General features: G+C 37.5%; 1 protein-coding gene across 1 annotated transcript in view; it reads left to right on the top strand.

Moving 5' to 3' along the window:
* The window catches only part of Slco4c1 (solute carrier organic anion transporter family member 4C1), a 49,594-nt gene extending 22,247 nt beyond the window's left edge, over positions 1–27,347 (top strand). Inside the window, exons 3-13 of the mRNA XM_048441988.3 lie at positions 6,508–6,690; positions 7,855–7,951; positions 8,459–8,580; positions 10,569–10,687; positions 11,803–11,947; positions 12,357–12,552; positions 17,360–17,513; positions 19,846–20,036; positions 22,804–22,868; positions 23,804–23,941; positions 24,568–27,347. Coding sequence (XP_048297945.3) covers positions 6,508–6,690; positions 7,855–7,951; positions 8,459–8,580; positions 10,569–10,687; positions 11,803–11,947; positions 12,357–12,552; positions 17,360–17,513; positions 19,846–20,036; positions 22,804–22,868; positions 23,804–23,941; positions 24,568–24,728 — 1,571 coding nt within the window. The 3' untranslated portion in view covers positions 24,729–27,347. The remainder of the gene's footprint in view (positions 1–6,507; positions 6,691–7,854; positions 7,952–8,458; positions 8,581–10,568; positions 10,688–11,802; positions 11,948–12,356; positions 12,553–17,359; positions 17,514–19,845; positions 20,037–22,803; positions 22,869–23,803; positions 23,942–24,567) is intronic.
* Positions 27,348–27,749: the final 402 nt, after the last annotated feature.

Genomic DNA, 27,749 nt, shown 5'->3' with positions numbered 1-27,749 from the left:
GCTTTGCTTTTCTGCGTAGTAACAGTTATACTGGCATCACCCCCCCCACTTTTTTAAAAAGTCTTTTTTTATTATATATTTTTTATTTATTTTGGGTGTAAGGCCTTGCAAGCAGGTGGATGCCAGAGAACAGATTGCTGGAGTCCATTCTCCCCCACCACATGGATTCTTGGGACTGTACTAAGGTCGTCAGGCACCAGCCTACAAACATCATCTTATTTCAGTACTGTTTAAATCCTCCCAAAGTTTGCCATAACATTCTGCTGTAGACATTTAGACAGGTCTGCAGACAATTTTTTTATTATTATAGATACTAGAGGATAAGAAACTTCTATTGTCTCTAGAGTAGGATCAGAGACGCTCTCAACATCACGCAATGCACAGGAGATCCCTCCACAGCTAACAATTATTTGGCCTCTAATAACAATAATTCCAAGGATGTGATCATTTCAATAGCCCATAAAATGCCTTGCTGTCCTTCAGTATTGATGGCATTAAGCTAATTGGATTTCATATACTGAGAACAACTAGTAATTCATATGGATGCCAGAAGAAGTCATTTAAGGTCTATTACAGCAGTTAAATTTCAAGGACTTGGCATCTGGACCCTGTCACTGTATCTGTTATTTGCATTACACACTATGTTAAAGGCACACTACGTAGTACTGCTTGGAGTCTGAAAAGACCCTCTGAATCTTTAAGCATCGATTAGACTTTGTATGTGGCTACGAGGCTTTAGTGGGAGGGGAAAAACCTCCAAGTTCTGTACCAGAAAATGGCTGTACTTGTTGTAGCAGAGGTGGACGTAGGCAGCTCCTGGCATGCTTTCCTGGGTAGCAAGTGAAAGTTTTGTCTGTCTTAGTAAAATACCAACCTTTTGTTTCTTTTTGCACTGACCTGTACCTCGGGGTCTTGTAATTAAAACTGTAAGAATGTACGTGTGCTGGTTACTTAAATAATTTGGGCTGGAAATTCAAGGCATTACTACCAGAGACTCTTTCAAGATAAAATAACAATTTTTTTCAATGCTGAAAAATTGTACCAAGGGCATTGAGGGTGCTCAGCAACCATTCCACTATACAAGTCCCAGTTCTGATGATGACTGTTGGATAATGACATCCCTCGGACTAGCCACTGAAGAGAAATGATTAGAAAAGATTAATCAAGAGATCTGGACAGTTGACTCACGAAGTAAGGACAGTTCCTATACAAGCATAAAGGCCCAAGTTAAAATCCAATCACGTTTATAAAAAAGCTAGATGTGGGTCCAGGCGGTGCAGGCTCACGCCTTTAATCTCAGCACTCAGAGATCTGCAGGCAGACAGATCTTTGTGAGTTCAAGACCAGCCTGGTCTACAAGAGCTAGTTCCAGCTAGTTCCAGGACAGGCTTCAAACGTACAGAGAAACCCTGTCTCGGAAAAAAAAAAAAAGAAAAGAAAAGAAAATTAACAAAAAACAGAAAAAAAAACAAAAGCTAGCTGTGGTCATCCATTTGCCTTTAACCCTATGGGAGTCAGAGGCAGAAAAAATTCGAGAGTTTCAGGTTCAGTGGAAGTTCCTGTTTCAGGAGAATAAAGTGGAGAGCGATGGGGCCAGTCACCTGATTTCCTCTTCTGGCCTTTGAATGCATTTCCAATGCCCATGCTTTCCAAATATGTATACACTACACATACACACATTCACATGCATGGTAATAATAAAAAGAAAAATACCCTTGTGTCATGAATTTAATGGGTTTACATCAAGACATGCAGAATATAATTTAAAGTATTAGATAATTCTGCACACACACATGTATATATGTATATATATAATATATATATTTTATATATATATATATATATATGTTTTTTGAGACAGGGTTTCTCTGTGTTGCTTTGGAGCCTGTTCTGGAACCAGCTTTTAAAGATTAGGTTGGCCTGGAACTCACAAAGATCTGCCTGCCTCTGCCTCCAGAGTGCTGGGATTAAAGGCATGTTCCACCACCACCTGGCCTGCATATAATCTTATGCCAAGAATTAAATGCATCTATAGACAAGCATAATTGAAATAATTATCTTGGACTGTTTACATATAAGGTCATACTTTTACTTAGTAGTTTTCTATAGCATGTTCAATGAGAAGTTGAATATTAGTGGAGACAAAAAATAATAATTTGAATACATGAAGATTATATAGCATGAAAGTTTACCATATTACATTCTTAACTAACTGGTTACAGTCTAAGAATGGAGGCACAAAATACCCAACAACATTTATCCACTGCTGTCTTCTGCAGTGATTTAGTTCTTATGATTCATGATATGTATTGTTCAGGTCTTCTCTGCAAAATAGCTAGAGTCCAAACATGTGCACAATGAAGTTAATCAGTGCTGTAGTTTAGAGATACATCTATCCTAAAAACCTACTTTAAAAACCCCTGAAATCATTATACTTAATTTCCTGTTTGTTAATTTGAGAATCTTTTTCTTAAATTATATCTTTAGGTGTTTTGTGTTATTGTGTCAGGCCGCCATCTACTTTGGTCACATCTGCTTCCTCTGTCTTTTTTTTTTTTTTTGTCTGCTTTTGTGATCTACTGCCATGTGATTCTCATTGCAGTCACATGTCCTTTCTTGTTTGCCATGCACCCCTTCGTGACACTCTCTATTGTGTCTCCGTTTCTGTAGGGTTTTAATTTTCCCTGCCCTAGTCCTTCAGCGCGTGTAGTTCCTCTTTCACCTTTCTTCCGATGCCTTGTTTCTGCTTTGCTGTCATTTGTGTTCAGTATTTGCTCTAATTGTTTCATTTCAGGATGAAATACATTCACATTTTCATTTTCATCTGCTCCATGAATTGTGATGAAGACCCCAGTGTTAATTTTTTTCCTTTTTTTTTTTTTTTTTGACTGGGTTTCTCTTTGGCTTTAGAGCCTGCAGAGATCCACCTGCCTCTGACTCCAGAGAGCTGGGATTAAAGGTATGCACCAACACCGCCCAGCTTCCCAGTGTTAATCTTAATAAAAGAGTTCTTCGGAGTTATTTTTTCTAAATAATATCCTTCTGTAGGTACAGTGGTTTCTCTTTTTAAAATCGAGTCAAGTTCTTTGAGGAAATGCTGGCCATGCTGTGCCAGCAAAGGGTCTCGGATTTTAGTTCGTACAAAGGCAGACTGCAGAGGCATCTGTAGGATTCTTCATGTATATAACATCTTCCTACTCCATCTTCCATATTTTAGAAGTGATGCAGTATAGGAATCCTCTGTGGGCACCCTGCACTTCTTCTGTTACAGGCAGAGTCTGCCCACTTGCATGTGGGAGGGTGATGACTCAGCTTCAGGAAGAGGGCTTTCTTCCTGCACCATTTCTAGAACTTCTTTCACCACCTGCTCTTGGTGAGAAGGGCATCTGTATCGAGCCAGGTGCTTAGAGGGAATCACACACTGAAAATCAGAGATTGTTTTTGTTTATCCTATTTTAAAGTGTTTGAAAAACAGGGTAAGCGCAGAAGGATTACAGGAGAGGAATGTAGGAGTGAGCTATGTTCCCCAGGCCAGAAGAGCCTGTGGTGACTTGGGAACGGTCACATGTAAACAAATACAATAGTGTTTTTCCTTCCTTAGAACTCTGGTTAGGAGGTGGAAAGCTGAGACAGAGGAGAAAACATATACATGCACACACACACACACACACACACACACACACAGAGAGAGAGAGAGAGAGAGAGAGAGAGAGAGAGAGAGAGAGAGACTAATAAGAAGTCCAAGCAAGCAAACAAACAAATCAATGAGTGAGAAGTGAGGCTGCTTTGGTTTAAAGTTACCTTGATATACCTGCTACATTAATTAAAGAGTCTAATTTCTTTGGACAACAGTCCTCCTGTCTTCTTCTATCATTTCCAGAGTTTTTCTATCTCAGATCCTCATAGGAAACTTGGACTGTGAGAGTAGAATCCTGGTTCACACCCAGTGACCATCCTTTCCACACCTGCCTGTAGTGTGACCGTAGGGGAAAGCAGTGTCTAGCATCCAGGTTGTTTGAACAAATGCCTGGAATCCTGGACCTGAGCAGGGGTAGGAGGATGGGGAATTTAGAGTTTCTCATGGTAAGGGTTGGGCTGAACACACGTGTGTGGATCCATCTGTATCTTTATGCTGAGGACTTTGACAATACTAATAGGTGGACCTGGCCTCCAGTTAGTCCATTACAGAAAAAAGACTCATCCTTCTATTGCTACTGGTTTTCTGAATTTATAAATGATATGGAGGCTCCCTCTTGTGGTTATTGCTAAATTGCATGCCGTTTTCTGTTTAAAATGATGCCCAGCAAGGGAATGTAGTTAAACTACATGTGTTCAGTATATAATAACCATACTCACCATTTTCACCTTTTTAAACATCTATCATTTATCTTTGCCTTATTTGGGGACCATGGGTTCCATTTCTTAGTCTTGTTGATAAAAACAAACCAACAAAAACAAAGAAACAAAAAAAATTGAAAATGGACTCAAGGGCCACTTATGAGAACATGAGAGATAAGCAACTTGGGAGGCAAGCTGCCAGGAGGAAGGAGACAGAAAAGGCAAAGACCAAACCTTGGCGCTGGTAGAGGCCAGGAAAACAGGAAGGTTCAGCTATGGAGATTTGAGCAGCTGCATGGTAGGGTAGTCTTCACGGAAAGTGAGAACTTACAGATGCCAAGTCTGGTAGGCTTCGGGTTTTGGCCCGTATCTGAAAGAGGGAAGGTCAAACATTATGCTTCCTCCAAAATAGCTCAGAAAGAAGTGGGCAGGCTTAGCAGTGACATCTCGAAGTGACTGCACAGACCAAAGGCTTTGAAGTCATTCTATACAGCTCTTATTAAGGGATAGTTGCCCCTGCCATCTTCCTATCAGTGATTTACAAGTATCACCTTTCCCCAAGGATGTTCTGGCCAGGTGATGGATAGGCTTGTGTAGTTTAACCCTTACAAGAACGGATGGCAATGTGGTAATATTTGGATCAGCTTGTAATGGCATGTCTCCAACCAGAGTCAGAGATACATCTTAGGTCTCTCTCCTTCTCTACCTCCCTCTCCCTTTCTCTCTCTATGAACCAAAAATAAAATCACATAACAGAATAGATTAAAGATAATTGAAGGAAAATAAAATTATACACTAAGTGTGGTGTCCACCTTTAATCCCAGCACTCACTAGGTAGCGCCAGGCAAATCCCTAAGTTCAGGCTATCTTGGTCGACAGATGGAGTTCCAGGTCAGCCAGGATTATACAGACAAACCCTGTCACAAAACAGAGAAGAAAATAAGCACAAACAAAATAAAGCTGTATAAAAATAACCCTGGGTTACAGAAGAAAATGGCTTTCCATCAATGAGCCTCAAAAATTTCCCATTTATATAGTGTATTAAATATTGTTTTCCAGAGAAGGCTCATTCCATTTTAAAATATTAAAATAAGTTTTTACCTGGATATCAATTAAAAAAGAAATTGTGTGAATCACATCATCTTTCATTGATTCAATTTTGTTATTTCTTTACTGTATCCATGCTATTGGGAAACACAACTACTCAACTTTAGCCTTTTCTTCATAAGTAACATTTTATGTGTTTTTACTTATAAACCCATTAGCTTTTTACAAGGGTCTTTCATGATGGGAAGTCCTGCATCCAGTTCCTATAGTGATGCTATGGGCTCTTGAAATCATAAACCTCTGTTCATTTCGTTTGGAATATGTATATTTTTTCTTATTCTAACTGATTATGCCTTTACTTGTTTGCTTTTGTATGACTTTTCTATTTGTAACTTTCTGTCTCACCTTTTCTCTTTTGAGAATTTTAAAAACGCTTTAGTTATTTTCTGTCGATGTTTGTTTTGCCCACCTATATGTCTGTGCACCAGAGGTATGCCTGGTGCCTGTGGAGGTTAAAAGAAGGTTAAAAGGAGCCGTGAGCTATTATGCGGCTGCTGCAAGTTGGACCTGGGTACTCTGCATGAGTAACAAGTGCTGGTTTACTACCAAACCAGTCCTCTATCCCTCACCAAAGTCTTAGGGTTTTAAGTTTGTCGTATTTATGCACATGTGTCAAGAGTATTTTTTCTCTGGGTAAGTCCTCCAGTTTTTATTCCCCTTTACCTGTTCTATTTCTGTTCTTTTATTTCTTCTTTGTACTTTCTTTCATGTTTCCATGGGCTCATTAGCATATACCCTGAGCTCTTGACTGAAAAGGTAACTACAGTTTTTACTTTTATTGTTTGGCCCCTTATCTCCATTGATATACTTAAATTGGTTACCAGCAGACTTCTTAGATTCAAATCTTCAGTATTATTTCTTTATATTCTACATTTTGGCATGAGAGTAGTTTGTATATGTTCTCAAGTATATATACCTTTTTGTTGGTTTGTTTTTGTATGTACCTTTATCTGTTTTAAATGCAATGAAAATGAAGAACTATCTTAGGTAAATGTAATTTGTAAGTTGATAATTTAAATTGTTGGCTACACTTTAAATTTCAATTCTTCCCCTCCACTAAAGATACTTGTTTACCAACAAGGAATGGCACGAGATGTGCGTCTTCAGACTCTTTGCTTTCTAACTACTTGTATGTCTTCATCCTGGGACAACTATTGCTTGGGACTGGAGGAACTCCGCTCTACACCCTGGGAACAGCCTTTATTGATGACTCTGTGCCCACACACAAATCTTCTCTATATATAGGTGAGTGAACTCTTATTATTATTTTGATTTATTGTTCGTTCACTATGTAAGGAGTGTTGGAAGAGTGTTTGCCTACTATGAATTCTATCCCTATCTCTAAAAGAGAAATAACAGACAAACAAAACCAAGTTCATTGTAATGCCATGGACATTTCATTTAGGTAAATGTGATCATACTTCATACTTCATCTAATTGTTTACTGTTCTAACAAGTCAGTTACTAGGATGCACAATGGTTCTATTGTCATCTATCCAGACCATGTTGACACTATGAATATAGGTGAAAGCAGGTCAGCAGCTTTTGTCTCGATTGTGTAAACTCCAGGGGATTGTACTCAGAAGAAAGAGAGAGAGAGAGAGAGAGAGAGAGAGAGAGAGAGAGAGAGAGAAACTTAGTAGCAAATAGAAAAGTTTATACAGTACATTTCATTTTGTAAATGCTTTGTTATATATGGCAACAATATGAATATCTAGTAGCCAGAAGTACTGTTTATCTCTACTGATTGTGAAAGTGAGAGATCTCCCTAGGCATCGTGACTAAGTGTGAATGGCTTACTTTTAAGAAATAGACCTATTGCCAGAACTTTAATCCTAGAACTTGGGAGGCAGAGGCAGGTGGATTTCTATGATTTTGAGGCCAGCATGGTCTACAGAGTGAGTTCCAGGACAGCCAAGGGTCACACAGGGAAACTTTTTCTCAAAAAACAAAACAAAATAAACAAACACATGAGGAATAGGCTTATCGACATATCTAGGTGTTAGATTCTGCTATGCAGAAAATAAAGTAAGCTTTCCAAGCTGGTGCAGAGTGTGGAGGCTTCTTATTTCACCTTGCTTCCTTCCAGAGAATTGTAAACAATAATTATAGCTAAAAGGAAAACAGTCTATGCACAATCCCCACAACACAGATAGATTTGTAATTACTGAGTGTAACTCTTATTATTATAATCAAGTGATTTTTATAGTGAGTCAATATTTTTAAATTCCTCAACATAACTGCTAACTAAATGATACCTTTCACCTCCTATATTTTAGATCTCTGTAATTTTGATGTGGGTTTAATCATTAGGAATTTTCTTTAGTAATGTATTTTTCTTCACTGTTGTTAGAATGTTGAGCGAAGCTGTTTATATGACTCTTCCTAATGCCTTTAATCTTTTCCTAGGAATTGGATACTCTATGTCAATCCTAGGTCCTGCCATTGGCTATGTGTTGGGTGGACAGCTGTTGACAATGTACATTGATGTTGCCCTGGGACAAAGGCAAGGCAATATCTGTTTTTCTTTGAATTTTTCCTTCAAAATGTCATGAAGGATTTCAGGATAATGTACACTATTTTTATATGGTACTGTGTCTGTGCTGCTTTCTACATCTCTTAGCCTAATAATGCATTTATTCATGAATAAAGATGTCTAATAGGATCACTGGGGATTTTTAAAAATATAATTTATAGACCCTTTGGGTCAAGAATAATAATTCAGTTAAAATTAGTTTCTCCTTCACCAGAGCAATAAATGCTCTTAACCACGAAATCATCTCTTTAGACTCCATGTTTGCCATCTTTATGATTCTCTCCCTAACATTGTTCTTAAACCTCATTTATACTTGTATGTCTCTTATTCATTATCTAACTCATTGTGCTGGCTTCAAAACAACTTTAAAAACAGTAAAAGCCTACCCTTTGCACCTGAATTATAAGACATCTGATTGTTGTAACCAAATTCTAATTATGACTGAATGAATTTTGATTTTTTTTTCTGTCCTTACAGTTCTGATGTCACTGAGGATGATCCCCGGTGGTTGGGTGCCTGGTGGATTGGGTTTCTTTTAGCTTGGCTCTTTGCTTGGAATTTGATAATTCCCTTCTCCTGTTTCCCAAAGTATTTACCAGGTAAATCCATCTCATTTTTATAAAGAAAGCTTTATTGTAATTTTAGGTTAGTTGTTTTCAAGATGATTAATAAGAACTGTAGAATCACCTTGCTTGCTTTTAGACCTTCATGGTCTGCCAATACATACTTTTGGAACATAACTTCTTAGAACATATTCACAGAGACAATAATATTTATGGATTATTTTATTACAAGTAAGTACTAAGAACTTTTCACTAAAATTTTCCTTGTATTTTATCTTAATTCTTGTCTATGTACATGCAAGATACAATTGTCAACTAGTATCTCATGTTCAGTTAGTCATTTGTTTCAAGGATCAATCTGTGTTAAATCATTCAAGCTAATTATTGATAGTTGTACAAGTACTTATTTTTTCACTTGTCCTCAAACTCAGTCTGCCATGTATTAATTTATAAACCATATTTCAATAGATAGTCTTTGAAAAACAACAGTAGAAATGAATGTCCCTTTTTTTACGGTCTTGCTTCTGAAGCATGTTTCTCAAACTTGAAGACATTTGATTTTACTGTCATTTGCAACAAAGCTTTTGGAGGTGCATAGATGTGTGTGGAGGTGTGTGGACATGTGTGGATGTGTATGGACATGTGTGGACGTGTGTGGAGATGTGTGGATGTGTGTAGACATGTGTCAAGATGTGTGGACATGTGTGGAGGTATGTGAAGGTGTGTGGAAATGTATGGATATGTGTGGGGATGTGTGGACATGTGCGGACATGTGTGGAGGTGGGTGGAGGTGAGGGGAGGTGTTTGAAGGTGCGGCAAAGTGTGTGGAGGTGTATGGAGGTGTGTGGAGATATCTGGAGTTGTGTGAAGGTGAATTGAACTGGCTAGAGGTATGTAGAGGTGTGAGGAATGTGTAGAGGTGTGGGAAGAGTGTGGAGGTATAGGGAAGTGTGTGGAGGTGTGGGAAAGTGTGTGGAGGTGTAGGAAAATGTATAGAGGTGTAGAGAAGAGTGTGGAAGTGTGGGAAAGTGTGTGGAGGTGTGGGGAAGTGTGTGGAGATATCTGAAGTTGTGTGGAGGTGAATTGAAGTGGCTAGAGGTGTGTGGAGGTGTGGGTAAGTGTGTAGAGATGTGGGGAAGAGTGTGGAGGTGAGGGAAAGTGTGTGGAGGTGGATGAAATGTGGAAAAGTGTGTGTGAAGGTGTGAAATGAGGGGGAATTGGGTGATGGGTGGAGGTGAATGTGGGGTGGTGGGAGAAATGAGGGTAGGTGTCGGAGGAGGTGTGGGGAGAGGGCTAAAAGAACACTCAATACCCTGGAAGCTGGTAAACACATTGGTATCTTTACCATTCTGAGCCATTCCATTCTAATGCCACATGATGCTTTCTCAGCTTTTTCACAGAACTATGGTTTAAAACAAAGGTTCACAATAAAAGACAGCAAATATTACTTCACCTCCTACCATGTGCCTATCTCTTCCTTTAGTGAACAAAGGAAAACAGCCACAGTGTATTGTAATCTATAAAGACTGCCCCAAAAAACAATTCAAATGAACAAAGACTATTATCAGACTCAAATGAAGAATAATATATATTGGAAGCAAAACCTTGTCATTAAATTGAAATTCATTGACTAAACATTAATATTTACACTGACTGGAACTCCATTTGTCAGTTGGTATGTTTGGTTTTAGAAGTTTTAAACAAGGTCCCACATTCCAGCCCCAGCTGACAGTGTGACCACAGACTTAGGTCAGTTCTTTCGGCATAACCTCCTGAGTGCTGAGAAAATAGACCTGAGCCAACACACCTGGCTGACCTCCATGAGTGTTAATGAATATTGGCCGTTAGCACAGCCCAATGACGGACATAGATATTCAAACAACTTTAGTAACAGAAGAAAACCGACCTCTAGTGGGATCTACGTACTCAAAGAGTGCATATCAACTAAAGAGCAAGTAAATTTTCACATGATTAGTAAAACGCTAAACAGCAAAACCAGCATGTTTGCTCCTCGTCCCATCCAGGAACAGCAAAAATTCAAGCTGGCAAAACTTCCCAGACTCATCAGAATAGTAGTACTTCCTTCCAACATGCAGATGAAAATTTTGGAAAAAGTATTAAAGATTTTCCAACTGCTATAAAGGTAAAAGAGAAATTCCCACTCTCTCATTTGTATGTGTGGGGTATATATTCTCTCTCTCTCATTTGTGTGTGTCTGTGTGTGTGTGTGAATTTCTGCCACAGGCTCATAGTAACAGTGCTTACACATGTGTACATCTTACATACACGAATAAGTGAACACACATGCACCCTCACACCATTTTACAATTATTTTCCAAACAATTATTCTGAAGCTTTTATCCATAACTTTTCAGACTGAGTTTCCTTGCCCTTTTGAGCTCCAAGATAGAAGAATTGAAAGAGCATGATGTACTTCCTTGGCAATATTTTCAGTGCTTCCTCATTTTATGTAATCCGCCACTCCATACCATTTCCCTCATGGCACACATTGATCAATTGTCATTGACCTCATCTGCTTTTAAGTCTTCTTCCTTTTGGATCATGCCTCCTCATTCTCAATTGTCTCTGGTTGTTATTTCTTCCTTCCTATTGAAAGTTGAGAAGTCCTCAGTACTCCTCCCTCTGAATGTTTTCACCTATTCTTACTAGGCGTCTACACTCACCAGTACACTGCCAACGTTTTCGTCTGTCCTTCATGTCTGGGAATTTGGTGTGTTAGGTTTATGAACTAATATAATGAGAGAACTGGCAGTATAGATACCTGTGTATGTAGTTATTTAACTTTATATCTATCTAAGGTTCTTAAGTTAGTGAGTGCTATAATTCTGATACAATACTCATCCATGCTCAGTTTCAAGTTTCCCATTTAGTGGATTCAGGAATTTAAGTCTATTTTAAGTCACCTAACAAGAGGGAAATGTACAGTATAGATATTTACTCTAATCCTAGAAAAGAGAACCTTCCCAAATGGGCTTTTGTCTCATCTACTGGCCTCTTGAGAGCAATAAGGCCTAATGACCCAAGTAATGAGTCATCTGTCAATTTCTTAGGTGTCCCCCACACAAAAGTCCTGTGCATGTGTGTGTGTGTGTGTATGCATTTATAAATTAGTTGAAATTATATTTTCCTGAAAGAAGGAACTCTGAGGTAAAGTGTTTGCATTTTATTATGCATCCGTGTAAGCATCACACTTTGCTCCGTAACCAGTTATTCATTTGAACTGTATTTTTTCCTTAGAATTTGATGAGGAATACTGTCTTTATATGTTTAGTTCTATCGACCACTTCTGAAGCCTTAGTTACTACGGGATTTGCCACCTTTTTACCTAAATTTATAGAACATCAATTTGGAATGACATCCAGCTTTGCAGCTACGCTTGGAGGTAAAAGCCTTTCTCTGTTATCGCCTGGTATGCTGATTCTACTTAAGTGCAGTGTATTTCTTGGGAGCGTAGATCATTTTGGTTAGTGCACACCTTGAAGTGTTGGGTAGAAGTTTCTGATTCTCTGAGATCAGTGTTCTGTGTCAACTTAAGACAGAAAAAAATTGGGTTAAGAAGAATATATTAATTCTGTTAATACTTAATTTTATTAACTTTCCACTGCCCGTATCTATGACAATTTTTTTGTGCATGTTTTTTTTTGTTTTTTTTGTTTTTTTTTTTTTTTTTGATGTGAGGTAAATGCTTTGGTTTGTGAAAGCCATGGTGGTGCTGGTTTTGATATTTTCCCATTGTCAGTATGAGTAACTGAGCATAATTGTGTGTTTTTCATTATCTTACTTCTCATTAGGGGCTGTTTTAATCCCTGGAGCCGCTCTTGGTCAAATCTTAGGTGGTGTTCTTGTTTCAAAATTCAAAATGAAGTGTAAAAATACAATGAAGTTTGCATTGTTTACATCTGGAGTAGCACTTATGCTGAGTTTTGTATTTATTTATGCAAAATGTGAAAATGAGCCATTTGCTGGTGTTTCTGAATCATATAATGGGTAAATATATTTCAATGCTTTTTACATTAATGTCACATATTATGTATGTACTTTCAAGTATTTCCTTTCTCAAAACATGATTCGAAATTGCCTTTTGAAAAATGCAGACACATTTTGTTTATTTGCTTCAGTGTAAGATTTTTGTGGAATTTTGTCTTTTGTTTTGTTTTAATTTGAATATTTTGTGTCCTCTTGAAAGCTGTAGGTGTTAGTTAAGGTAGCAGTTTAAAGACAAGGTGTTTGGCTCAGGGATTCAAAGAGGAAAAAAGCATACGGAGTTTGTCTATATGGATTTATATATGATAGTGAAGAAGCACCTACGCTACCTGGTCCTCTCCGTTCTGCCCTGTGATTTATTCTTCTATCATCAGAGGCCAAGTAGATCCTGCTTCCTTTTGCTTGACCTCCTGACCTTTAACACTCTTTCTTTTCATGCAAACCTAAAGTCTCTTTAAGTTGTTCTCTTTGCATTTTGTTATAGCTACAAAAAGCAGACTACGGTAGCATCCTAGAGAAAATTTAACATCCTAATTCCCTATTAACATAAACATTTTATAATAAAAGCTATTTTGTTTTTTGACACAGGATATCCCTGACTGTCCTGGAACTCACTGTGTAGACCTAGTTCTGGCTTCAAACGCAGAGATCTACTTACCTTTGCCTCTCGAGTGCTGGAATTAAAGCCATGTGCTCCACTTCTTAGCAGAAATTATTCTTTATGATAAAATACTTTTATTTGGTTTGAAAATATACTAAAAAAAAATACTAAAATAAAGCTAAACCTGCATGATACTTTCTGTTCTATTTACACTGAAGTTCATGTTCATTTTAGAGAAATAAATGGCTTCTTGTTCTGTCCTGCAGGCATTTTTCTCCCCCTAGCAAGTTTCCTTGCCCAGGTTTGTTTTGCTATGGAATGCTAAGCTACCAGCAGTAGATCAGGCAAGGCAGGTGAGAGGGCACAGCAGTGGGCCTGGGAGCCTCATTGTGATGTTTGGATTATTTCGTTGCAAGAGTACTTGGCTTTTGAGAGAGAGGTCACTCCAGGTACAGGATTTCATGATTTTGTGCAATACTGCATTTATATGACATTAAGTTCATTTAGACATGTTTGCCAATAACAATAGTCTTGATTTGTAGTTATATTCACATGTCTGTCATTCCTTCGAGTTAATAGGATGCCGAGTGTTCTACATAAATGTTTGGTTAAGCTCCATTACATTTAGTCAACACTTCTTCACACTTCCTCTTACAGATGCAGTAAATTCTTGCTCTCAAACAGCGATTGGAAAACAAAATGCTGAATGAACAGTGGGGTAGGCGACTGGAGCTCCAGAAAGTTCTGGAGCATTCACAGCAAGAGGTCTTTTCAATTTTCTTTGACCAAACTTAGGAAAGGCCTCATGACCTAAAGGAAAACAGAGTTTGAAGGTTTTAAGGAGCTGAGAAGAAAAGGGAGAAAAGATGCTACTGAAAGTAAAGGCTGCTTCCAGCCACCAGTTTGAGTGGAGTTTGGGTTACATGTCTGGAAATAACCCACAAAAAAAAATGGAAATGGAAATGTTGAAAATATACTTCACAAACCAGGTGTGGTGGCGCACGCCTTTAATCCCAGCACTTGGGAGGCAGAGGCAGGTGGATCTCTGTGAATCTGAAGCCAGCCTGATCTACATAGCAAGTCCCAGGGCCGTCAGGAGTACTGAAAAAGTCCCTGTCTTGGTGGGAAAAATGAAAGAAAGAAGAAAGAAAATATATTTCAAAGCTAGCATTTACTGGTTTTCTACTGATATTTTTTTCCTTTTTGTCCCTTGTCATAAATTTTCATAAAATACAGAGAAATCGAAGCTTGACGACAAGCAGTATCCGTTTCTTTCGTGATTTCTGTTGTGCTTTGCAGTAGGACATCTCGCACTCTTTGCATTTTCAGTGTGGGTTTATAAATAATATGACACATATGGTAAATTTGGAACTGAAACTATTGTGAAGCTTTATATTACTAACCTGAGTGCCAAGGGCTGATTTTGTCTGGTCTCCTTTCTGTTGTCCGGGCTAAGTTTTCTCTAGGCAGAGACTAGCACCTTTTTGTAATAAAATTGACTGAGGTTGACAAACATGTGGCAGCATTTTGTAGGGCACAGCTACAAAGAAGAGACTTCAGTCAGAAGGAAAGAGTGCCTGCAACCCTTTGGATTTACTAATTCATTTGTATGTAAATGCATGTGCAGGGCAGAGAACCACTTGTGGAATGGGTTCTCTCTTTGTATGTGGGTTCCAGACTCTGAGCTCAGGCCATCAGACTTAGTGGCATGTGTCCCCACCACCTCAGCCGTCTTGCCAGTCTTTTACACTCTAGCTTTTACTTTCCAGTTCCCAACACCTTGTTCTCTCCCTCCTACGTTGATCCGCCTCCCTCACAAACTTCTCTGCCTACTACTTACATACCAACATTGTCCAGTTTGGTAAATTATTTTTCAATAACTTTGATGTTTCATTGGTTTATATATTTTGCTTCCAGTTGCTGGAATGAGCCTTTCTCTCTCATCTCTGGCTCCAGTTCCCTCTTTCAGTTATGTTTCCACCACTCTGTCTAAGATAGCACATCTGAGATTCATTGTGTGAGCGTGAAGTAAGCAGACCTCCCCAAAACTCCACTTAGCCCACTAGAGTTTGTGAAGTTTTCAGGGTGAACTGTAGAATACAGTGTGTGTCTCAACGTCAAAAAGTGAAGTCTATCTCCACTCTATGTGGTAGGTAGATCTTATCACTGTCATGATTTCTCTTAAATACACATGCAAATGGGTATCAAAATTTCTAACATTGGGTCAATTATCTGCCAACTTGAGACTCATACACTTAATATTTATGTAAAGCCAGAGTGGTTATCTCTTCTTAAGAAGAGGGAGTGCCTATGAATTCCTTGAAATAGTGCTTCATCATATGCCAATCGCCAAATCTTGCTGATTATATGTTTAAAAGTTTTTTTCCAACCTTTCTTTGAATCAAGTTCTGGTTTGGTTTCTCTTTATATTTTGACCACTTGTTTTAGGTGTTGTAACTGCTCTCCTTTCCTCCAATTCGTACTCTGTGCAACTTTAGAGGATAAATGCTTGCTGAGCAAGGGTGAGAACTGAGTGCAGATACCCAGAACCTATATAATGCTGATGGGAGTGGTGGTCTACCTTTAACTCCATCACTCAAAAGACAGGGACTGTGGATCCCCAGAGGAAGCTGGCTAGCTAGACCAGCCTGTACCAGAGATCTCTGGGGCTGTTGAGAGATATTGTCTCACCTATGAAAGTGGTCAATGAAGCTATCCAGTGGTAACCTCAGGCACACGCATGTATGTTCACTTACACAGATAGGAACACGTATACACACATCCATACATACAATGAATGTATCAAAATATTTTTGGTGAACTTTTGGCAATATACTGAATATAAGCATATATACTTCTAAAAATTAACATCCATTGATTTTTTTTCACAAGGGCCTTGAGGCAAACATTAATCTTGACCTTGACATCTCACAGGAACATTTCTGGTTCAGATACCATTTCCGTTCCTTCTCTGCTCCACTGTGCCTCTTCCAGTTACCCACTGTGTGACTAAATTTTGCTCATCTTTAAGACTCATATAGGAGGTAGTTTCTCAGGTCTCCTTTCTCAAAACCTTTTTTCACATTAGTTGTCCTGCCTTGGAGCTTCTAAAATGTGTCCGTAGGTACCAGTAAACCACGGCCAGCAGATTAGCATACAATTAGCTAATTACCTTTGTGCCTAGACTGAAATCTTTAAAGAATGATGCTAACTTATTCATCTTCATGCTCTCATTACTCAACACAAGGCCTACTTATCACCTGCTTCAGATACATTGTGGAATGAATGATTAGGTGAGGCACTGGGGAAGCATCTTTGATTAGAGTAAACCTTTATATTTGGACTTCTGTGCCCCTGTATATTGGGATTTCTGTGCCTGTGCCCCTCTCTATTGGACTTTTTTGCCCCTTTGTATTGGGACTTGTGAGCCCCTATATATTGGGACTTCTGTGTCTCTGTATTTCGGGACTTCTGTGACTTCTCACAGACCAGAAGAGAGGGTATAAACACAACATCACGGATTCTGAAATCAAGAAATCTACTTAATGCAAAGACAGATTCTGTGGTGATATTAAAAGGTTAAATGACGTGATTTTGTTGACTTTTTTTGGTTTAAAAATGTTGCTCACAGTTTGGGGATGTTTGCAAATATCTGGCCACTTTTCATTGTCACTCGCGGATAATCCACAGAACTGTAACTGTTTGTCACTGGGAAATCGTGACATTTACTGAGATACTCACTCTGTTTTATTTCTCTCTCTCTCTCTTTCTCTTTCTTCTCTCTCTCTTTCTCCCTCCCTCTGTGTGTGTGTGTGTGTGTGAGAGAGAGAGAGAGACCTCATTAATAACTCTTACTTGATAGCTTTTCCCCTTAAGGCTTACCCTAATCAAAGAAAGTTTCCCAGTGCCTGAACTACTCAGTCATTCAGACATGCGTCTGAAGCAGGTGATAAGTCTTGTGTTGAGTCATGAGAGTGTGAAGCTGAGTAAGATAGCATCACTCCTCAAATGTTTCAGTCTAGGCATAGAGGTAGGTTAATTGTATGCTAAGTCTCGTGGGGAAGCAGAAATTTTGTTTTATTCATTTGGTACTTATGTGGTGAATGACTGAATGACACTATGGCAAGATACAACTATTTCTGATACAACTACGTCCCTTAGGAATTACAACACAAAAAATTTACCTTCTCTGTTCTTTCTCATTTACAGAACAGGAGAACTGGGGAATTTGACTGCTCCTTGTAACGCCAATTGCAACTGTTTGCGGTCCTATTATTACCCTCTCTGTGGAAGTGACGGAATCCAGTATTTTTCTCCCTGCTTTGCAGGTTGTTTAAACTCAGTTTCAAACAAGAAACCAAAGGTAGCCATGTTTTCTACTTTGCCTCAGCAAAGCACTATGCACTGTGTGTTGTGATTGTCATCTTGACCTTTCTAGTGGGCTGTTCAATCTCTTCTGCTTACTCTGTCTTTCCAGTTAAGCAACTCCGACCTCTTCCTCTGAATAATACTCCTTCCTTTACATCTCATGTAATTACTGCTGAACTCAGCATGGCAATTATATTACCATTTTATATTGCTTTGTTTTTTCCTCAATTATAAGATCCTTGAGCATGGTTACTAATCAGTAATATAACAAAACTCATCAATTATTTTTAAACTGCACATACCACAAATACATTGTAATCATCCAAATCACTAATTCACCAAATATAAATTTAATTCTATTTTTTAGTGCTATACACAGACATTATTTCTTATTAGATAATTGAATAATTTCAGACAGTCCATGCAGCTATCTTAGTAGGCAGGATATTTGTCTTTCATGTTTAAGACACTGGACTCCATCCCTATGGTCTATACTGCTTATGTTGGCATCAATTTGCCTATTTCCCAGCACTCAGGAGGCAGAGGCAGGTAGATCTCTGGAAGTCTGAAGCCACCCTAGTCCACATAGTAAGGCCCTGTCTAAAAAAGAAAAGAGAAAAAAAAAGCAATGCAAGAGGGCTTAAGATTTTATCCTGAAAATGGAGGCCACTCACATGAAGTTGAAAGGCAGCACTGCTTTAAGTTTCAAGTACTTTGATAAAATTTAGTATTTTGTCAATTATCAGGAATCAAAATCCCATAAGTGAGCTTGACAGCCATGCGGAGCCAGAACTGCCTGTGAGGTGACTGAGTAATTAGTATTTTCCTGTAGTTAAAGAGCGTCCCTTATTTGTACCTGGTGCCTAAGGACATCAGAAAAGGGTGTTAGATGCCCTGGAACTGGAGTTACAGAAGGTTATGAGCCACCATGTGGGTATAGAAATCTAACTCAGCATCTCTGTAAGAGCACCAGGTGCTCTTAACTACTGAGCCATCTCTTCAGCCGAAGAACTATATCATACTGACAAGATTACACATGTAAGAAAATAATAAACACATGAATTTTTTTAAGCAATAATAATTTTTTTTTTCTGTCAAATGACCCAGATAGAAGCCTGACTTTGGCTGAGAGTTCTGTCACATCCTTTACTGAGTTATACAATCTGAGCGGGACAGAAAATCCTGTGGTCAGTTCCTCTTCTTAAGATGTTCAGACAGGAGTCTTCAACCTGTGTCAGGAAGTATAGGTGCTCACTGTTAAGCATGGAAAACTGAGTTTGAACCGTAGAGCCTACACGGTGGAGTTACAGGCTCCCATCACTTGTTGCCGTACTTCCAGACGTGTTCTGTGACACACAATTACCTACCCACAAGGAATAAATACATATCATAGAAATTTGAAAGTGTTAAGACTGAATGAGCTTGTTTTGTTTGTAGATCTTATTGATGCCTATGTAATAACACATATTGTAGGATCATCTGTATAATTGCTCTTCCCAAACCAACGCCCTTAGTCCAGAATTGGTTGACCACAGAGAAAACAACTACCCTTTGGAACCATGAAAACATCACTTTCTTTGGCTTCCCTATTTCACTATGATTTTGTTGTTTTAAACGTCTGAAAAGTTTACATTAAGGATAACAATGAGATATAAAATGCCTTTAGGTCTTAATACAGTTTATAAATAATATATCTATTTTCTACAAATTTAAAACATGATTTTTTTATTGTTATCTTTTACAATGTCACGTCATTATAGACATACATCTATGCCTATATGTAAGTATATGAGAAATAACTAATAAGTTATTTATATGTAAGACCACTTTCTCAGTAAAGATTTAGTAACCCATAATTTTTGTTATCATGAATGTTATAGAAAACATATAAAGTTGTAGTGTATATGGAATAATTTTACTGTGGCACTTATCAACATTATAGTTTGATCTTCTAAACTAGCGCACATAATGAGGTTGCTGGCATCAATGCCTCTGAGCCCCCTGTAATGGAAAAGAAGAGACATTATCTGGGTAGTTATGTTCTACTGAAAATAATATATGCAGAACATGAGAAAGAGTGTAACCGTTATATTTTTGCCAAGTTGTTTTATGTCATGAGCCAATAATAGGCTATAAGTTGGAGTAACAGCCCCAAAGTCAAACACAGAGGATTGAATATCACACGTGCGGTTTGTTACTATTTGCTTAATTTCTTAGGGTTAATTCTCTCAGCACCACTGACTATCTATAGATTAGGAGAGTCACAAAATGATATAAATCTATTTTCAAAGTAAACAACTTCTAATCGCTTCATGTTTAAATTTCAGGTTTATTACAATTGTTCCTGTATTGAAAGGAAAACAGAAACCACACCGGCTGCAGAAAGTATTGATTTTGAAGCTAAAGCTGGAAAGTGTGGAACTCGGTGTACAAACTTGCCGATATTTCTTGGCATTTTCTTCATCACAGTTATCTTTACTTTCATGGCAGGTACCCCGATAACTGTGTCTATATTAAGGTAAGTATTGCGCCCTGAAACTTACATGTTCTATAGAAGCGTGTTGTGGACTTAGATGTTAAGCTGGGCTTTGATTAACTCAAGCAATAACACCCTGATGCATCCTGCCGTTGGAACGCATAGAAGGCCAAATGTCCGAGGTTTAAAGAAGCTAATGTGTGGAAGTGTCTCACTATCGCTCATGTGACAATCATTTAGCACTCTCTCTTCGGGTTCACACATGACCAGTGTGAGATGGAGATTTGCTCGGTTGTGTGCAAGTATTCTGGCATGACCACAGTGATCTTCATTCTAAAGTAAGCAGGGCGTGCTGGCAAATCAACTCCCTCTAAAGTGCTAAGAAGGTAACTGTCACCTGGGCATTTGTTGGTGTTTTTCATTCTGTTTTGTTTTCCCCTCCCATATGCTGTTAAGATACCTTCCAACAGCAGAATTTCTGCCTCTTGACTGGCAAGCACCAGATTTTTTTCTTTCTTAGCACTTTGATTCTCAATATTCATCCACTATCATTCCTTTTTTTTAATAAGTTGAAAGTATATGGATTCTAAATTATATTTAGTAGTTAACCTTGCCTGGGAATTTGAGGTATTCAGTAAAAAGAAAAATACTTTGAATCCTACCTAACACATCTTAGCTGCCTGCTTATTCATGCGTGTTTTATTTTGTATTTTTAGACAACAGTTCAATATGAGTCTAGGCTGGCAGCAAACCTGCACTGATTCTCCTGTCTTTGGCTCCTAAATGCTGGGGAAGCAGGCTTGTATGGTCATAGTATTTCACATACCGCATTTTCTTTGCCCATTCGTTTGATGACTGAGTGTTGGATGGCTTAACTGTTGTCAGTCTGCGGTGAGTGCAGAAGAACAGCGACCTCCTTGATATTCTGCGGAGTCACTTAGTGCTCATAGCTGTAACTTATTGAAGTAACTGCTGTCTTTCCGTACCAGCCCACTTCTCTTCTGGTAGTTTACACAGGTTTCCCCTTTCCATTTCCTCTAGATCATTTCGTGTTGCTTTATTGTAACTGAGCAAATAAAAGCAAGGCAGCCTCTTCTTGTGGTCTCGCTGCACATTTGTTCAAGACCTCTGACTTTGAGCATTGTTTCCCGCATCATTCTGGGCTTTTGCTGTCTTAACCGAAGAAGTGCCTAGTCAGATTTTTTACTAGTTGTGGAACATTTTTCTTGTGATTGTTTTTGCTTGAGTTTATGACTTATTTTATGTATAAACTGCTTCCCAGATGCCCCCTTTGCCAGTCCTTTCCTGTACTCTTGACTCTTCACTTTGCTTCCCTTGCTGTGCAGATTCATTGTGAGACACAGTCCTGTTTTCTCTGCTTTGGTTGCATTATGGTATGATAGCCAAAAATATCATTGTCCAAATGAACATCGAGAGCTTTCTGTTTTTGCTTTTGGAAGGATAGGACTCAATTTATATGTTTAATCCTTAGCCAATTTGAATTATTTTGTATACAGTTTGATACAGGGTCAAATTTCATTATTTTGCATATGTATATATATACAATTCTCTGAACATCCCCAATATGTGTTCTTGGTGTCTTTGTCAAACATCAGTTACATATACATATTTGTATGTTTCTTTTATCTCTGTATACATTTTTATTATAGACCCAGACTTTTTATTATTATTGCTTTGTTATTGTAGTTTGAAATTTGGTAATATTATGCCTCCAATTTCTTTCTTATTGACCAAAATTGGTATGACTATTCTGGGTCTTTTCCATATGAATCTTAGAATTGTATTTTTATTTTTTTGCGAACAATTTCATTAGCATTTTGATGGGGATTTTATTCTAATTGCCTTGGAGAGTGTGGGCATGTAGACAACATTATTTTGATTTATGAACATTAAGATGTCTCTTTTTATGTGTGTCGTCTCCCAAGATCTCTTTACATTGTTTTGATGTTCAACACTTTTCCCCCATTTGTTTAATCTCAGATATTTAATTACTTTTGGATTCTGTTGTAAGTGGAAATTTTTTCTTCATTTCTTTTATGGATATTTCTTAGTGTGTTGAAATGCAATTGATTAGTAATGTTGATTTGATATCCTCAAATTTATTGACTCCATTCATTCATGCGAATAGTTCATTTTGTGAACTCGAACTAAAAACAGAGGCAATTTCTTCCTTTTTACTTTGTAGGTCTTTTCTTTGTTTTTGTTACCTACTTCATCTGGACAGAATTCGAACAGTCTGAGAGTGGGCATCCTTTTCTACTCCTAATCTCAGAGCATCAACTGTGTTCTCAGTGATTTTTTTTTCATTTGTGATTTTTATTTTGCTGAATTACATCCCCTCATGCCTAACTTATTTATAGGCTTTGTGAAAAATACTGTAGTTAAATGCTTATTTATTTATTTTTTTACTTTCTAAACAGGGTTTCTTTGTGTAGCTCTGGCTGTCCTGGAACTCCCTCTGTACACCAGACTGACTAGCCTTGAACTCAGAGATCTGCCTTCCTTTGCCTCCCAAGTGCAGGGATTAAAGGTGTACACCATCACCTGGCTTCCTTTAACTTTATCGAAACTCTGAGGCTGTGATTTTTTGATGTTATTTGTAAAGTTTTACTGCTGATAACATTTTTCTTTTGTAACCCAAGAATAATTTTCTTGTAAGATTTTACAGATATTTTAATATGAACAACATCTACTCGAGTAGAAATGCTAAACCGATGTCCACGTGAAAGTGTGACTATAATTAATAAATGCCCTGATTTTTTTCTCATGGTTTTGAATATGGTTGCAGGTGTGTCAATCACAGGCAGCGGTCTCTAGCCTTGGGAGTACAGTTTCTGCTTCTTCGGTTGTTAGGTATGTTATTTAAAAACCTTAGTATATGCTCTTTTGGTTCATTCGTCTTATTGGCCTATTCGGGTGTGTTACACACCAAGTAAATGATGAAAGATAAGCAATGCATGGTTGTCACTGATGAAAGCCATTTTCCAGCATGCAGGTGTCAGACTGCTGGCATGTAACCGCTTACCAGTCTGACTTGCTATCTGTTGTTTCCAATGCCACTGCAGACATAACCTCCAGAGAATATCCAATTCATTTGAAATATCAAGTATAGATCTTAGTGTATACTTTCTTTTCTTGCCACCTTTTATTTAATAGTTGAGCATACTTAGTATGAATTATTATATCAATACTCCCAGGCTTCGTTTGTTTGAACTTACTAGTGTGGAATACATAAAGGTGGAGAGGATTACTTATGGTACCTTATTACTGTTCATAGATTTTTGTATCAGATAAAATCCAAATCAAAATAAAATATTTTTTTCTGAGAGTTAGGTCAATGTAAGGGTAAAATTGTCTTTAACATTTTTTAACATTTATTTAGTGTCTGTTTGTGCATGTGTTGGGGAGTGCACACTTTCCACATATGGAGGACAGAGGACAGCTTTCAGGAGCTGGGTCTCTTTCTACAGCATGGGTCTCAGAATCCAATTAAGACTGCCAGACCTGGAGGCAAGTGCCCTTACTCGTTGAGCCTCTTACTATCCCTAGGGCTAGCTCAAGTTTTTTATCTATTAAAGCACCTTCTTGAATTGGTTAGAAATATATAATTGTATACAATTATTTAAAATATTTTGACAGTTTTTATATCCCTTTGGCTTATGAATGAATTTGTGCAGGTGGATAGATTGAAGTCTACTTGTATTATGTAAATATATGTGTAACTATATATATTAAAGCTTATAAACTATAGTCTTCACTGATTTTCATTTTGCCATTAATTACTCTAGGCACAATACCTGGGCCAATTATATTTGGTGTCACAATAGACGGCACATGTGTTCTGTGGGATGTCAATGAATGTGGAATAAAAGGAGCTTGCTGGATTTATGATAACATCAGGATGGCCCACATGCTGGTAGCCATAAGTAAGTGGACATCTTGCTAATTTTAGAGCAGGCTAATGTGAATCAAGTTGTTAGTGATTATTTGATGTAGTTTTAGTGTGATGGTCAGGCCATTCTGTGGGACAATTCTGCAGTTCTGAAGCTGAAAGCAGTTACCCAACATGGTATCAGAGGCTGTGAAATTTTTAGACTTCTTAGGTAGAAGAATAAAATTTTCTTTTTCTGTGTATCACACATCATGTGTTTTTTAAGAACAATTTCTTTTAAATGTTTGGAAAAGAATACGCAAAAGATAAAAGAGTGTTTGAAAAATCCTGAGGAATGATTTTTCTCCAAGTGTCTGGGCTCTGGAAACTATAAATAATACTCAAGAATAGAATAATTGTTATTGTATATTTTATGCATATTTATCTATTTTAATAAAGTATTATGAACTTGAGATAGGACTTGCTCTTCTTTAAGCTGCCTAGAATGTCTATGTGAAGCCCTTGCCTGACTCAAATGTAAAGCTCTTGCTTCTGATGCCTGAGTGTTTTGATTACAGATAAAGTAGGAAGTTTCTATTTGTGAAGAATCACTCAGTAGAAATTATTCTTGTTCATCAGTAATAGTCCAAATGCATGACTGTCTGTTTATTTTGTATATAGGTGTTACTTGTAAAGTTATCACCATATTCTTCAACGGGCTTGCGATCGTCCTCTATAAACCACCACCACCAGGCGCAGAGGTGTCCTTTCAAAGTCAGAATGTAGTTGTGTCTACTATTTCAATAGAAGAGGATCTCAACAAAATTGAAAATGAAGAATGAAAAAGGAAAGGAGATTTTTTCGGGAAAACTGGTTCTGTCAAGAAGACCACACTGTGCCAAAACTCCATTGTCTAGTCTGTGCAGAACAGAACTTAAAAACCTATGTTCCACAATTGAGGGTATTTGTTGTCCATGTTCAGATTATTATTTTTCTTATAATCCAAGCAAACAACCAAGTAAAACCACAGGCCTGTGCTTTTAAAGTTCATGAAAAGCCATAAACCACACAGATTCTTTGCTTCCATTGTCTAGCTATGAAATAACCAAAGTAACAACAATAATGGCCGACAAGTAATTAAAAGTTTACACTAAAGAAACACAGGTGCACAAACAAAATTTAAAACATCAGTTTCTGTTTGTTTTGCTTTTTGTAAGGCCTCATCTATCCCCAGCTGCCCAGAAACTCAGGTGGCCAAGGATGACCTTTTGCTCCATCCACCTGGCACTACATGTCAAGTATTGGGGTCACAAGTGTATATCACCACCTCTGGCTCACGTTGACATTTTTAAAAAAAAAATTTCCATAATGACTTACATTTCAACTTTCATTGTCAATAGTTTAAATTTATTTGAGAAATTTACAACATAAAATTTAAGCTAATCAGATGTATGTGATGGTTTGGGGGACTTGTTATGAAATTCAAGGAAGGTTCCAATGTGACTTTTTTTATATTATAATTTCCTTTTCTGCCATTTATTTTCTTAGTAAGTTACTGAAATGGTAGACTATTGGATAGTTTTCTTCCTTGTATTCCAATACCCTTTAGCCTCAGAAATATCAGCATTGACTACACATACTTTCAATTTAGAATAAGACTTCCAGGAAGTACTTTGTTAATATCACTTACTTTTAACACTACAACATGTGGTTCTATGATAGTATTATTTAATTACATGTTTTCAGAGGAAAGAACCAGCCATAATGTGCCACCTTGACATTACAAACTGTCACCATGCACTATTGACAAACACGTATTCGATCCTTCAAATTTTATTTTCTAAACTAATTACTTAGCACATTATTTATAGTAACCTAAGCAGAGTTTAATTTAACAGGCACCAGATACTATTATTTAGTTAGGGTTTTAAATTCTATAATGCATTTACTGGAATTACAAGTATTTCATGCACCTGACATCAGAGAACTAAATCCCATCTATGTGGGTTCCTGCAAATTTACTTAAAATACTGAAGAAGTCAGTCATTTAGCATCAGCAAAAGCTTACTATTCTGAATACTATTTCTAATTTAGAAAAGTATTGAAGGGCTAAGGATATGGCTGAATGCAAGGTCTAAATTTGAGACTCAGTGCTAAAAAGATCTACACAAAACAAAGGGTGGGTGTATTTGAGTTGTTTTTGCAGATTAAAGCTTCTACTTAATAAGGTTTGTATCAGGTTTCATGTATCAGGTTCCCCATCAGAAAAACACAAGCCAGGAGAAAGAACCTGGAAAAAAGTTAGAGTTTGAAGCACTAGAATTCACAGAATTTATGTTACTGTGTCTGGTGGTAATCATGTGGGGTCAAGGACTTCAGAACCTATTAGCACTTCTAAGCTTAAATTCAAGAAGGAGAGATTAGCTACTAGTTAGACATGCAAGCACCTTGAATATTAAATGAGAGGTGCAGTCTCAGGAAGCACAGGGCTAGACTTACTTAACTCAGGAACATTTACAAACCAAAAATCAAATGAAAAGATATAACCAAAACCCAAGTATTTGGGAAGCAGACAGTTCCGTCACCTAAAGGGATAACACAAGTAAGACAGAGAAATAAATACACAGGATACCTCAGGTGAGAATATTCATCCCCATCTTCCAGGCACGTTTTAAAGACTGCCTCCATTGTGGTCAAGGGTAGTAAATGTGATGAGTTTCTCAAGTGTGGAAACATGGAATCCAGTGGGAAACCATTAACATAATGGCATTTGAAAAATTCAGTAATTTCTTGAGAACAAGAACGAAAACAGGCCATACAAACAGATGAGTATATGACCACTTAACTTAGGGAGAAAAAAGGAAAGAAATCCTAAACATAGAAATAGTCTAACAAACAGGTCAATAAACAGTAGGCATCTCTAATGATTAGTGTTCCTCAAACTGACATTGTCTTCAGTATACTCAGTTTCAAAGTATTTCTTTTATATTTTTTAAACAAACTTTCAAATGAAAATGGCATAAGGAAACCAATAATTTTGGTACTTGCATATGCATATTTAGGAAGGATACCTCCACTTGTGATAACATAAATACACTACTGTAATCTTCATTGTTTCTACTTGTAAAGTCATGCAGATTATGTGTGTTGGCATGCCGCTTTTAGAATACATTTCCATAATATATATTTGCCACAGTTTATAGTTACAGAGAATAAGTTTGCAGATGGGCCTGCTGTAAGTTTGAACATATTTGAATATATCTTAAAATTTGTAATATTATAATTTTCTTAAATGCATAAAAAGTATGAACCTCATACACATGAGAAAATTGTATACATTTGGCTTTGCTGTTTAAATTGAAAGAAGATACACATAAAATATAGATTTATTTTCTTTGTCGCAAACAACGCTGTAAATAATTATTACATATAACTTTTATTAAATTAGAATATTTGTATTACATTGTTTTAAGTGTTTATGCTGGCTTTCTCATTTCTGTGATGAAAGGAATTCACTTGACTAAGGCAGCTTGTGGGAGAAAAGATGAACCTTGGCTTGCCGTGTGAGACTACAGTTGATCATTACAGAGAAGGCCCAGCAACAGTGGCCTGAATCTGTTGGTCACGTGACATGTCAGGAAACAGAGAGGTGAATACTTGTGCTCAGTACGCGTTCCCCTTTTTATTTAGTCTAATACCCAGGTTACTGGAATGGTACTGCATGTATTTAAGGTAGAACACCCACCTCCATTAAGCTGATCTGGATTTTTCCCTCAGAGACATGACCAGATATTTGTTCCCATGGTAATTCTATCTCCATCAGAGTGACAATCAAGGATGACAATCAGGCACAATATCTTAGA

The sequence above is a fragment of the Myodes glareolus genome, chromosome 1 (assembly GCF_982192425.1).
Source record: "Myodes glareolus chromosome 1, mMyoGla1.1, whole genome shotgun sequence".
Lineage (NCBI taxonomy): Eukaryota > Metazoa > Chordata > Mammalia > Rodentia > Cricetidae > Myodes > Myodes glareolus.
Note: the sequence above shows the minus strand (reverse complement) of the source record. Positions and strands in the feature narration are given on the sequence as shown.